Source organism: Fulmarus glacialis, unplaced genomic scaffold, assembly GCF_000690835.1.
Source record: "Fulmarus glacialis isolate BGI_N327 unplaced genomic scaffold, ASM69083v1 scaffold49175, whole genome shotgun sequence".
Taxonomy (NCBI): domain Eukaryota; kingdom Metazoa; phylum Chordata; class Aves; order Procellariiformes; family Procellariidae; genus Fulmarus; species Fulmarus glacialis.
In genome coordinates this window covers 451-14,555 of record NW_009213321.1, presented here as the reverse complement: position 1 = coordinate 14,555, position 14,105 = coordinate 451, and the positions used below count along the sequence as shown (strand labels likewise).

Sequence of the window (14,105 nt, the reverse complement as noted above, 5' to 3'; positions counted from 1 at the left end):
CCTTAATGATTCTATGATTCTATCTCCCCTTGCAAAAAGATGCAACTTCAGTTCTATTACTGTAATACCCAAGTTAGTGCTGGAACCTACGTCTCAAAGCTGAGACAAGGGATTTGGGAAGCAATGAAGATGAAATTGTGGCCCTATTTAGGATACATAGGATGTTCAATAGGAGGCCTAACAGTATTATGATAGGAAAGGAAAACGGATGACTGGTAACAGTGAAGAATGGAGTAACTTAGGGGATCATTTGCTCATAATGAGCTGTTCACTCTGCATCCTTCTTTTATTAATGATTTTTTATTAATGATTTGTCCTGTCCTAATGGTGCTAGTGCTACAAATGCTGCTAACCAACTGTGTTAGACGCTGTAGAACCTAAAACTACATTTTACTGGGTTTAATGGATGCTTGAGTCAGGTTAAAAAGTTGTGCTGAAACCAGTAATTAAATTCTTATCCTTTAAGTGTCTTCAGAAACCTACAACTACAAGAAAGATAATTCTATTCACAAAAAGGATATTATTAAACAATGTAATACATAACTAAGACTTACAACAATGAATGAAAAGAACAAGAAAAAATTTATTCTACCAAGAATTAAGTTTGTACCGTGCAGTATAAGACTTTCTATCTGCACCACTAAAACTAAGTCTGTACATATAATGAAGACTGAATAGGCTAAAAACCAGAAAGACACGCTGAAGTGATTACAGTTGTAACATTACCTAATGTTGAGCTGGTTTAATAGATTTAGAACACTAGAACCAAAAAAAAAAAATCTTGTTAAAAGTGTGCTGGAAGCAAAGACCTTACAGTGCTGATTAAATATTTACCTTTGGAGAGAAAATTTGTTTAGGCAAACTAAAAACATTTGCAAGAACAAGCTTTAGTGAAGAATGGACTAAAACAAAACATTACGCACTTCCAGCTTATGTTCTTTCTCTGCAAGGAATTCTTTTTGGCATCGGAGAAAGTCCGACAACATTCGAGTTAGCTGTTTTCTATCATCTATTTCAGCTGCCAACCTGCCATTGTAATCCGCCAGCAACATACATGCATCATCTACCATTTTGGAAAGTTGCTCTCCAGATTCCTTATCTAAAAAGCAAGCAGAGAAAAACAAGTAAAGCATGATTTCATTATATACTGTTAAGTTCTCAGAACAGCATTTCAGTTACCGGATCCCCAACCCTCACCTGTTATTCTGTCTAACAGGGACACATCTTGGACCTCTATAGGCAAAGAAGCTATTCTCTGATGAACTGCTGCATCCCCAGAGGCAGCGTTTTCTAGTTCTTGTAATGCTCTAATGAGATCTGTGGTCTGAAAAAAGCATGCAAGATTGAGAACTAGTTTAAATAAACAGATCCTAGTACAAAACACTATTTCACAATAAGCTTATGGAATCAATTTGATGGTAATTTTAAAAGCATTTACGGTATCAGCATTATAGCAACATTCTATCCCCTCTCAGACTGAAAACAAAACCAAACTAATTAATTCTCAGAACAACATTGCAGTGTTCTTAGTTTTAAAGGTCACCTTCCTAAAATAGATTTTTCATTTATATTCTTGGTATAGGACTACTTATAAATCTTTTCTTTTCGACAGTAGTGATTATTTTACAGTACCTTTCATTTTACTATACATTTTTGAAATTATTTTTCTTGTAGTTTTGCTTCACTATCGCATCAGACTAGATCAGTGCACTTCTTTTGGAAGTAGGGCTGATGTTCATAGAAGCCCAGATGTCTGTTACAGAGAAACATACTAAATTGTGATTATTTGAGGACAGTCATTCCTTGCCATAACAAAAAGCCTTTTGAGATCAGGCAGTACCATAACAAAAAACCCACGAGAATTATAAAAGCCGTAACAATGCGAGGTAGACAAGAACTTCACCCAACCATCATGATTGCAACATTGAGAAATATTTTATTGATAAACCAATAACAATCTTATTCTAATACATGTGTTACTGGTTACCACCCTGGAAACCAAATGAGAACCTAAAATGTTGTAGAAATTAATGCCGAAATCCTGATGTGGACAAAGCTGGATACATTATTCATACATTCTGGTTTAGTGTCAAACCGACTAAAGTTACAGCATGCTCAACTTCTTAGCTCCACCTGTAACATAAAGTGCTGTGAAGAAAAGTTTCCACTGTAGTGACCCTTGCTCAGAGACAGTACCTCATTAAAATGAAAAACAGAGACCATTCAAAAACAAGAGTAACTGAAAAATTCTGTATCAAGCCATATGCAAATACAGAATTTTATAAACATGCTTTTACCTGTGGAGGGTCAGTGGGAGAACTTCGAGGTGAACAGTTATTTTCATCAACTTTTATCTGTTCATATGTGCGCTTCCTCACCTTTCTGTCTCCATCTAAATGAAAAAAGAGGAGTCAGAGAAATAATATTTCAAACAAGAGACTGAATCTTCATACACACACAAAATACTTACACAAAGCTTGCCTAAGTTGTTCTAATACATCATTTTCATAAACAGACCTTTCTTCCCAGATAGAGAGCACTCGGCCAAGGTGTTTCTTACAACTCTCATCAGACTCACTGTTACAAGGAAAAAAAAAACAAAAATCAGCACTAGGTAAAAGTACAGCACTGCTGTACGATTATGGTTCCCAGAAGGACCTTGGCATACTTTATCAATAACAGAAGTCCAATAATCTCAGAAAATAACACAATCACGTTTTAAAGAAAAGAAAGCAAAGACCAGTTCAAGATGTCTTAGCAAGCACATTAAAAAAAAGTCAACATGCAATTCCCTCTGTTTGCTTGCTCAATCTATAAATCCATAGGTCTGTAACCCTATTACACGAACACTGCAAATAGGTTTGTGTTGCTTCAACAGCTGTGTACCATGTGAAAATCTGTATCAAGACTCTAGCATCCTCATGTGATGAGATGAATGGCTGCTGGGAAAAAAAACAAATCATGCAATACTAGTAATGAAACATATCAAACTGTTGTAGCATAGAAATGCAGACTGAAAGCAAGTCTTAATTTAAGGCATAGCTAACAGCTTTCTAAGGCAAAAGGGTCTGAGTGCAGATGAATTTACTACGTAACTTCATCCAACAGCGTTAAGACTATCCAAGAGCAAAAGAACATTGAGTAAATTAAATTAACAAGACTTCAAGTACAGAAATAGCACACAAGGACTAGCTGGGTCAGATGAGATAAACTGAGGACTTCTCTAAATCCCCCTCAAATACAGTATGATGAAGGACAGTGCACATAACAATTTACTGTACCTTGAAACATGCTTAAAAGCCTCCACTATTACTGGAGCAAAGTCTTTCGTAAATTCTGGTCCTTTCCTTTTGCTGTTCTGTATGACATCATTGGCCAAGTACAGGAATGTCAGCTTCCTATTTGGTTTTGCTAATAAAAAGAGTGATAAACAAGAATAATTAGAAATTTTAGTTCCTCCAACTAATACCTACTTATCCACATTTATACTAAACAAAAAAAAAAATCAAATGTGTTTTTCCTATTCTCATTACTGCTCATTACAACATTTCACTCTAATTTTGTATTTAAAAATGTGAAAAGACTTTGGTCACTCATTGGCTTTTCTCCCTCTTCTGCTGTAACTCTTTGCTCAGATTCTTCCTCCTTCATAATATGACCCAAGTTCCCTCTAGCCCCTTCTCCAAAAACAAACAGAAAAAAACATGATATTCCAAAGTGTTCTTCAGCCCCTAACTATTTTCAGGTGTTTTCCTGAGCCTGATATGATTTGTCTGTTTGGCAGCCTTCATGGATTTCTTCCACATACTTCAGCTTCCCTTTGAGCCTGCATAAATTTCTTACACCCATTAAGTCCTCTGACAAGGAGCTTCACAGATCCACAATCATTCATGTGAAGAACCTCCTCCTTTCGGTTTGAATTTCAGTCTTATATAACCACCCCTCATTCTTGTATTTGAGCAAACTGAATCCCTAATCAATCTCTGCATATCACTGTGATACTCCCCTCCCTCAGCTCCTAATCATTAAAACACTCATGTGCCTGAAGCTGTAATATCAAGAAAACATTTTCAAAAATCAATTTCAGGCTGCTGTGGTGTATTTCTTCTCCAAGCGTCTTAAGCATTTTATCCCATTCCCATTAACGTGCAATAGATTACAAGCTTCCACTTTACAAGTTGCTTTTGAAAATCTATTCCATGTTTTCTAAGTGTTCCTACTCAGCTATTTTCATTTACCGTCACACTTCATCTAATCTTCATTAGTCTACAGGTTTCTCAGAGTTGTAACTCTTACTGTAACACTTCTAACTTTGTGTTAACACCAGAAAAACTTTCAATATCCATTACCACCACGCAGTCTCAATATGTATACTCTGACTTTAAAAAGAAGTTTCTCTTGAAAGAGAAGATTTGAGTTTTTTCTGCCCTCTCGAGGAAAGCAGCACTGTGGTAAAGCCAAACTAGGTTTCTTAAAACTCGTGCTTAGTTCCCAATATGATTTGATTTTGTTAATTTCCATTCCAACATCTCAAACATGCAGAACCACCACTCTCACATACAAACATAAAATTCAACATTGATATGCTTCCGTTCTAAGAAAATGTTTTTGAGAATAAATTTTGCACTATAAAAAGACTCCTCTGAAGGATTCCTCCTTGGAGTATTGAATTTTTCCCATCCTCTTGGACAGACGTATCCAACAAGTTAAGAGAGTTCTGGATTAAGTGGGAAAAACCCCCTGCATTAAAAGTAAAATGCACCTATCTCTTAGAATCAAGGCAAACTAAAAAGTGGCAAAGAAGAATTAGTTCGGAAGTGCTGGACACAAGGTGGATCTAGTGGATCTATTAAAAGTCTGCTCCGAACAGTGAAGTCACTACATGCAAACACTCAGGAAATTCGACTATTTGATTCAAAATCTGGCTAAACTAAAATGTAGGTTTTATAAACTTATGCTCATTAATTTATTTATTAAAAACTGACTGGCAATATAGCAACACATCTCCTACCTATGTTTCAGGTAAATCACAGTTCTGACACATAGAAAGCTCTGAATTATTAAAAGAGAAAATCTTAGAAAACACATCTTATCTCATGGGTGCACTAAAATTAACTAGCATTTACCAAAGCTGACACTGCCCCCCCCCCCCCCCCCGCCCCCTTTCTTAAATGAGCCCAGAATTAGGACTCAAAAGCTAATGAAGCAGACTGTTCGCCATACTACATCCTCTGAACTGCATGCAGCCCATGGTCCTTGTCCATCCATTTCACAGAAAAAAAGTAGTCATGTTTTAATCCTCAGTGATGTAACTCATTTGTGACAGACCTCTACTTCCTTGTTACCAACAAGTAACCAAATCAACTGAACTGGTAAAGACAGGAGATGTACACAGGGCTGTGAAGTCAGGTGATGTTGATTCTCACAAAGCCTAGACTTTATCTATTCACTACAGTAAACAGATCAATATACTGTGTTTGGAAAAAACATGCTAAACCCCAGAAAGTCACTTTCAAGCTTATTTCCTCTAGTATTACCTTTTCAGCTTCCTACTACAATTCAACAGAAACAAAGCTGCATTTAATGAACAAAAAAATCTTCAAAACACTATTAAGCTATCTGTGGCTTTGGTTAGAAATTCAACTAATATTCTACCCTTATGTTCACAAAGTATATTGTGAAGTAAAATTTAATTCCTCTTGCTGTAAGAATGTCTGCACAAAATCTCAAAGCTAAAATTACGCCTACTCTCAAGCAGTGTTCCCTTTCATTTCACAAATCTTCAAGAGTTACATACTGGCCTACTACCGCTCTGCCTTACACATGAGACTAAAGAGCAACATAAACTTTAGCAACTGAGGTTGATAACTCCGAGCTGAAAAAACCCAAAGTGTTCTATCGCTACTATGACTGTAAATTAACTATTGCAGTCTGAAATACAAAATTAAATTCCAGACCAGATAGATCTGTTCTGAAAAAAAAAAAAATCTGTTTAAAGCATCTCTCTTCAGTAGCAGTGACACTAACTTTTCAGCCCTGGGCTTTGATATACCTCAGAACACCAAAATGGATCAAATAACAGTTAGACTATTTTAAAAAGTGTCCTCAACGCGTGGCAAGGCTATTAGCAAAAGCACTCTTACTGTCAGAAGAAAATGAAAGAAAAAAGGTACGATCTTAGGTTAAAAAAGGATCTGAAAGGCACATACTGCCAGACTGTATACTGTTAGAAGTAGCTAGCCCACAGGATCTCTGGCACACTAACAGTACAGTCTGCAAACACAAAACTGCTAAGAAAGCATCCATGTTGGACTGAGTTATCTTTTCAGAAGCTCTGTGCAGTGTTCACATAATTCTTCTGCTTGTTTCAGTTAGATTTATCATTTACCCACCAAAGCTGTCAAAGCAGCTCCCTGAAGTGCTGGATTCTGAAATATTTTAACAGGTGAATGGTGCTGGCTGGTTATAAGGGTCATATTAAGCAGATTACTCTTAAAAGCATCCACAACGAGACTAACTGGGATTGGCACCTTGCAACTGAAACTGTCTGCCCCAAAAATGTATCTGACATTTAAATGCCAATGAATATTCTGCAGGTATTCATGGTATTTCACCTTCAACTAGCGTAATCAGGCATTTACAGTGGAGAGACTTAGCATTCTCATTATCAAGTCTTAGTTTTCGGCAATCTATACTTCTTAAGAATGCATACTTGTTAGCCTGGCCTGGGTATTCCCGGTTCTCTACCAGTCCAATATAGATGCCCTGACATTGTATGCTTGAGTCCATAATACTTAGAGAACTCTAACACTTTAGTGCAAGAAACTCTAGTATTTTACTTTGGAAGGCAGTAAGCATATTATTCTCCACTGACATTAACTCTGGCAATCAAAGCCAGCATAATCACCCATATTAGTCTTCTCCAGGTTTACCTCCTGGCATTGGAAATTGATTGCTAGAAGATTGCTAGAAACATGCCCATTAGTTTCATGCTGTTCTACACCTCTTCCCTAGAGCCGAGAGATATTTGCCATCTTAGACATATACAGGAAGAAACTACAGAGAAACACAAAGGCATAACGGATTTCACTTACATCCTACTATAACTGTATAGACTACTGACCCATCTGAAAATGTTACATCAAGCTTTAACCTTCTACAGCTGGGCATGCCAACTGACCTTGAATGAAAATATCATTCAACAAAAGGTTTTTGAGAAAATTAGCATCAGTAGGTTAAAATCCCACAACAGTTATCAGTACTGAACAGTTTCTTTTTTACTAAAGTTCTCTAGTATGGCTTCAAATAAAGATTCAGCTCAATTGCTTTTGAATTACACTAGTCTATATACACGCGGCAGAGTATATGAGTGTCAGCACTTCTCCCAAAATCCCTGGGACATTTCCTGTGTCATACCATGCTTCATACCTTTGCATGAGAAGTTGCATGACATCTTTGCAAACATCTGACAAGCTTTCAAGCTTTTTATTATAAGACCCAACTCATCTTTTTTAAGTAAAGCAGCACTGAGTGCAAGATCACTGACCCTTCACACTAAGCGAACCTGTGTTTTTATGCAAGCTGATTAAGTGCAGCATCTTTGGTAATATGACTGAAAGTATATCTGTAAAAAGTCACTTGAGAGGCTACCACCAGAAAGGACAATTCAAAGATAATATAATCCATAAAAGGCATGTTGAACAATGAGCATTTAATCTTAAAATTCATTAACCTTCTGTCATGAAAAAGTTAAAGTGTTCAACACTGCACAGTCACCTGATTCTCCTGGTGAATTTTACCAGTTTGAGAACTGCTGTGTTTCCTTTTCAAAGAGGAGAATGAGATTGCCCCCAGAATGTGTTCAAGGTTTGAGGGTCCAAGTATCTTGACTTCGAGTTTGGAGGCTAGTAGACAAAGGGAACACAGCACACAGCCACTGCTGGGAAAGAGGCCATCAGCATCAAATTACCATGCGAGAAAGTTGGTCACAAACCAAGGAAACCATTCCAACATAATTACTCTGCAGAAGTTTCCCACTGCACTTAGCGTATCTTGAATTACTGGAACACATGAAACAAACCAATTCCTTTGCCTGGCCTGGCTGGTACAACGCCAAGATGAGTACGAATTGACAGCAACAACAATAGTTTTAGGATAGGAAGAAGACACTGAACTTAAGTATTCAGAACCAGGATGATGAAAGACAGGCAGGTACAGGTAAGATACCAGGACATGAGTGGTACAGCAATAAACGAATAGAGGTTTGTACAATGCATTCTTTCAAGACTAATATTAAGAGACTCAACTAGTCAGGCTGGATTACACAATCCAAATGTGACTATTTTAAGTGAAAGATTCTTATATTGCTAATCTGTTGCTCCTGACTGTAGTTCATTTTGTAAATCATATATGCAGCAAATACGTTTCTCTAACTTGACTCAACAATTCACGTTCACCTGAAGTTTTGTCTGGTGTTGGTTGATCTCCAACCCTTTTTGCATAGATGAAAAGATTCATTGTGGATAAGCAGGAAGGTACCCACAAGCACCTCTGTCTTAAGTATCTTACTGGCCTCCTCAAGAACACCTACTAACCAGTGAAATCAGTAAGCCAGTTTTGTTTCTTTTAAATAAAGAAAACAAAATCTATTTATTCTCTCAAGTGTATCACATTGGCCAATGACACTATACTACCATTAAGTAAAATAATCTTGCAACCACCAGTAGAGAAAGATTCCTTCTCTTGGCAGAAAAATTACACTACATAGTACAGAAAACAATTGCTTTAAATCAGGAACTTGTTTCCTGAAATCTACTTCACATCTGCACGGCCATATATTTGGCAACACCACCTTTCACTGTGGTTCTGCTCCAAATAACTTGACTGAGTATCAGAGTAATTCAGATGTAGTACAACCTTCAAATCTGGTTTCAATGTTGCTAGGCCTTCTCAATTTGCCTACTAAGATCCGCTGTCTTCCAATTTTCAGCAGCATTGAGCAACTGCCACAACAGCCACGAGCTTAAGAAAAATGTATTGCATCAATGCCAACAGCTATAATGAGTAAGGACCCAAACACTAGCATATGTGCCAGCAGCAGAAGTTGTAGACAAACAGCCATAAACAAGCAAAACCAGTTGCTTCTTATACCACTGAATGACTTCAACATCCCAAAACAAAAAAAAAGTTCAAGCATAATAAACTGGAACAGCAGGCAAACTGGCAGAGTCGAGTGCTAAAAATATGTCCCTCTGTAGCAGCCCAGATGTACTTACACTATTGTACCTGTCTTAAAGATAATATACAATGGCTCTGCTAGCTTGGATAAGCTTTGCAGTGAAGACAACGATCAGTGTGACACAGGTGGGGTGACAGATGACAGCCAGAACAAGGGGTCAAGTGATGGGGGGAGGGCGGGAAGGGGGTGTCCAGAATCAGTTTTTGAGACCGACCAATCTCTGAGATGCCATGTCAGGCTCTGAGGAAATAGGTATCTGAATCTGAAATTAGGTTTAAAAATACAGCATGGCAACTATTAAAATATCACTAGGATGTAAATACCTAGCAAGTGACAGAGCTGGACCTGGAAAAGCTAACAGAAAATCAGTCGACAGGAAAAGAAGATATTACAGACAACTAACCGGAGCTTGAAGTAAACAGTCCCACGTTACCAAACTCAAACATTTAGCAATTTTACTTTTTCCCTTTTAAACAGAACATATTTTAACCTAGTACAGCAAATATCACATGTAGCCTACTGAACAAGGACTTACTATTCACCCTTGAAGGCTGATGCTTTGAATTACGGAATTGAAATTTTTCATTTCAAAACAAAACACACAAACAACAAGCCCCTACAATTGCAGAGAATCCTGAAACCAGGGAGCGAGAGATGTATGCAAAAGAACATACCCGATTTGCAAATAACAAAAAGTAAGTCTCAACAGCCTTCATCTCAGAAGAGCCTCTTCAAGGGGGTTCTTAAGGGTTTTCTCAGCAGCCACTCAGTGGTTGCAGGCTTACACAACAAAATTGTACGTGTAATGCCACTACTTAGTTTAAAAAAACCCTGTAAGTCAATTCCTTTATGGATACACAAAATTGAACAGTTTTAATGGGCCCACCAGTTGCATTTAGGGAATGACTGATGTATTCGCACTACAGTTAATTAATTAGTACTACTTAGCTACTTAAATACTGAGTAAGCTTATGACTACTAAGTAATTAACTATTTAACTTTGAGTGTTACATTTCATGCATCTGAAATCTAGCTGAAGCACGACCATTTTCCAGTGCACGCTTTTCAAGCCTTTACAAAATTCTACCTAACCCCCATTCAAAAGGTCACTGTACAATAATTAGATTATGTGGCAACATTATCACAAAAGTTAATCCACACAAGTTACTTTGAAGCAACCATGAAGCTGCCATACCACAAGTACCAAAGAAAAAAAGCCACACTTCTGTAGAACAAAAATCTAAACTGCATGAGATTCTCATGTTAATAAGACATTTACATTAAATGAAGTACTGAAAGAGTAGCCTCCCCACCAAATCATTTATTCCATAAATCAACTATGAAATTCAAAAGAATGCAGACTCATGATCAGCATAAGCCAGTGTGAACACAGGCTGCGGCCTAAAGGGGTGATAACTATCCTCACAGCCTCCTTTGTGCCAGCACCAGCTTTCCATCAGGGAATTCATCTATTTCAAAAGTAATTATTTGTTTTGCTGGGTTTTCATCAGCAGCACAGCACAAGATACTGTCAGCAAAAAAAGCATCAGAAATATTTAAAGACATATTTAACCACCAGCAGAGTGGAAAAGGAGCTGTTCTGTTGTCATTGTAGGCCTCTGATTATCTGTCAAAACAGGAGAAATCTTTGTTATTTTATTACAGTTGTCATCTAAGTGAAAGCATTCTATTTATCTTTTCTCATCATTTTACTCATCAATGAACACAAGATCAATGAACTACAGAATCTATTATCCACCAATCACAGTAATAGTGAAAAAACTCACTAGATGTACTAGCATGTGGAGTACCTGGAGTGACACCTGAGTGGTTTTGCACAGATGCAGAATCAGGAATACTTAAGGCCCTAAGGCAGAGCATTAGCCCTGCCACAGCCCCACCCTAGTGGCACAGTTCATCCATACACTTTTCATTAGCACGTATTTGAGGTCAGTCATTAAACAGCATGTCTCTACACTAGTGTCTTGAAGCATATAATATGCAACTCCTTATTATAATTTCATCAACTATTGGTTGTATGAGAAGACATCTTTTCCTTAAATATTTGTGACAGTTACTAGGAGTGTCTGGACAATTCAGAGTTATCAGTACTTTCACAATACAGTCAATTCTAGAATACACTATACTAGCTTTCCTCCAATTTTTTATTATTTCGAAGAATGACCCTATGAATTCTACATGCCAGCATTTTAAGAACTACATATAAAAGTTATAGCAGTATTCGGGGAAAAAGCATATATGCATAATCCTTCAGTAATCAGAATTACATCAACTGTCTTGACACAACTTTAGCAACACTGGAGTTCAGCAAGACAAATCCAATGTTACATAACTGCTCCAAGTTATGACAAAGACATGCAAGTTTTGCCCATTCTCCAAGTTTACATCTAAGTCCAAGAATTCACCAAAAGAATCAACGAAAGTTCAACTGTAGAAAACCTGTAGATGAAGGCGTACAGAACCGATGATCTGTAGAGATGCCCTAATACGGGACCTGAACACTACCAATTAATCCAAATACACAGAAAGGGACTAAGATTTTATGTTGCCTAAGTTATATGCACATTTGAAAAGCTGCCTCTTCACCTTCACCAACATGATATAAAGAAAAAGACTATTTCAAAAATAAAAGACTCAGAAACAAACATTTAGGAACAAAAGAGCTGTAATCCTAGTGCTTGTTTTCATGAATAACTAAAGACACCTTCAGAAAGGTTCACGCAAGCTGATCCAACGCAAGGGATCTTTTGCCAAAACTGAAAGCATCCAGAAAAAATGTAGTATTACACTGCATTATGTTCAACTTGGTTATAAAATGTTCCATCAGCCTAAAAGGGAGTAGACTGGAAGGAAGGTCTGGAGACAGGAGTGACAATAAAAAAGGTATACAATGAAAGGAAACGAAATTAAGAAAGGCAAGGTTCAATTTTCAGTTCCAGGACACTACTAACAATAGCAGCAGACAACCCAGCAATTTTTGTGTCCGTGTTCCCCAAATAGAGATCATTTTCATCTCAGGTAGGAGGGAAATCATGTTTCTACGGCTTGGATAGTGGGCAAGTCAGGAGCCTTAAACTTACTCTATTTATGGCCTCATTGCCAGTGTTCTGCTTTGTGATGTTTTACGCAAGTCAGTTCACAGCACACTAGTTTTCCTTTCCATCTTAAACATGCTGTCTGCTTAGACCACTAAATCCACCCTTTGGGGATCAGGGACCATCTTATAATTCTGTGCTGCAATTAGCAAAAAGTTAGTACCAGGCAAATGTAAGCTAATATTTATGAAGCTCAGGTACTATTATCAGAGATGGAAAATTAAAATACATGCTGTGTATCTACACCAGCTTCAAATGAAGTGGTAGAGGAATGTACAAAAGAAGAAACACTTCATATAAGGCCTAAAAGCCCAGAAGAAAAGGTGCAGGACCTTGAAAGCAACTAACCTACTCCTACTGGAGGCAGACTATCACACACTTTCCAAAGATCCTTGAAGGCGGGCTTCCAAAAAGAGGTCACCAGAAAAATTTTACCCTGAAGCAGCAAAAGCTGGACAACAACTTCAATAACTGAAGATAAAACTAATTATAGCAGCTATGCTCATCCAAAGCTCCTGAGCTACATCCTCCAAACAGGCTTAAAAGTGGAAGCCAGGCATTGAAAGCTGAGAAAAAGCAAAGCATTCCCATGAGTTCTTAAGAAGATCATTATCCTTGCCTCTCAATGCCACCATCAAACGTGTACCCATGTTTCAAACACTTCATTTCTCCAATTAGTCAAACAGCATAACAGGAAAATTATGTTAATTGAAGTTAAGGACTGACAATTAATATTATAGATGATTATGAACTGGTATTCTGCATGTTAAGACGAACAACCAAAACTCTGCCTGTGTGCCATTTAGTTTAAGACACCTTTCTGATATCATTCAGAACACCAAACATTCAAGTTGTTTGTTTAGAAGGCCCAGAAACATGAAATGTTTCAGATGCAGACGGAAGATCCATTTATTTGTTCTCAGAACAAGAAAGAAAACTTGCAACAAACATATAGTGAAAATATGTTTACTTTGTATTTTAAAGAAAACCACAGTAGCCATATGAAAACCTATGGAGTTTATAGGAACATATTTCCATACCATACCGTAAAGTTTAGTATTACTTCATACTCAAGATTTTTATTTTAAGCGTGGTTCAATTCATTTGCTATGAAGTTATGCCCTCTAACCAAGAGGTAGTTGCGATCCATCCATGCACTCTTTGTATTCCGTTACACATCATTTCTGCAAGTCAGCTATTCCTCTTAGTTGCGCAAAACTAAGGGAGTGGTTTCTCTTTCATAAGTCTTGTAATGGCTTAGTGCTGTTTTTCCTCTCCACCTGAAAATCTAGCCTTCTACTTTTCCCATTAAATAGCCATTAAATATTAATGGGGCTCCAAAGGAAGCTATTGGAAGACAATAAGGTTTCCTAGAGCAAGGTAGAGTTCTAGCAAGTGATTTTCCTCTTTCTTAAATGAGGCAACTTAAGATCAAGTTATTTTCCAGTCAGGTCAAATAAAACTTCACATGCCATTTCTGCCTTTCAGTCCCTGAACCACTGCTTATAGCTGCAAGTTCTTTCCTGTTAAAAGGAAAGCTACATAAAAATCTAAGTCTGCACACTCAACATCAAATACTCAATACAGCTAAAGAAACACATCTTTATTATGCTAACATCGGTATTAGTCATCTGGCAAAAACAGGAAGTAAAAAACACTTTGGACACATTAAATTGCTCTTCCCCCAGAGTATTCCCATCCTCAGCTGCCCTACAAGAATAGTTGCTGGCATAAGTGGACAAAGCCACCGT

The 14,105-nt window shown here is 37.4% G+C and overlaps 1 protein-coding gene across 1 annotated transcript; it reads right to left on the bottom strand.

Annotated features, from left to right (window-relative positions):
- Window positions 1-902: 902 nt before the first annotated feature.
- RPRD1A (regulation of nuclear pre-mRNA domain containing 1A) lies at window positions 903-3,411 on the bottom strand (the record flags this gene model as incomplete). Its single annotated transcript, XM_009578146.1, has 5 exons — window positions 903-1,099; window positions 1,198-1,324; window positions 2,298-2,392; window positions 2,471-2,577; window positions 3,282-3,411. Coding segments are annotated over 5 exons (656 nt in total), but the record flags the coding sequence as incomplete, so codon positions are not given.
- Between the last annotated feature and the right edge of the window lie 10,694 nt (window positions 3,412-14,105).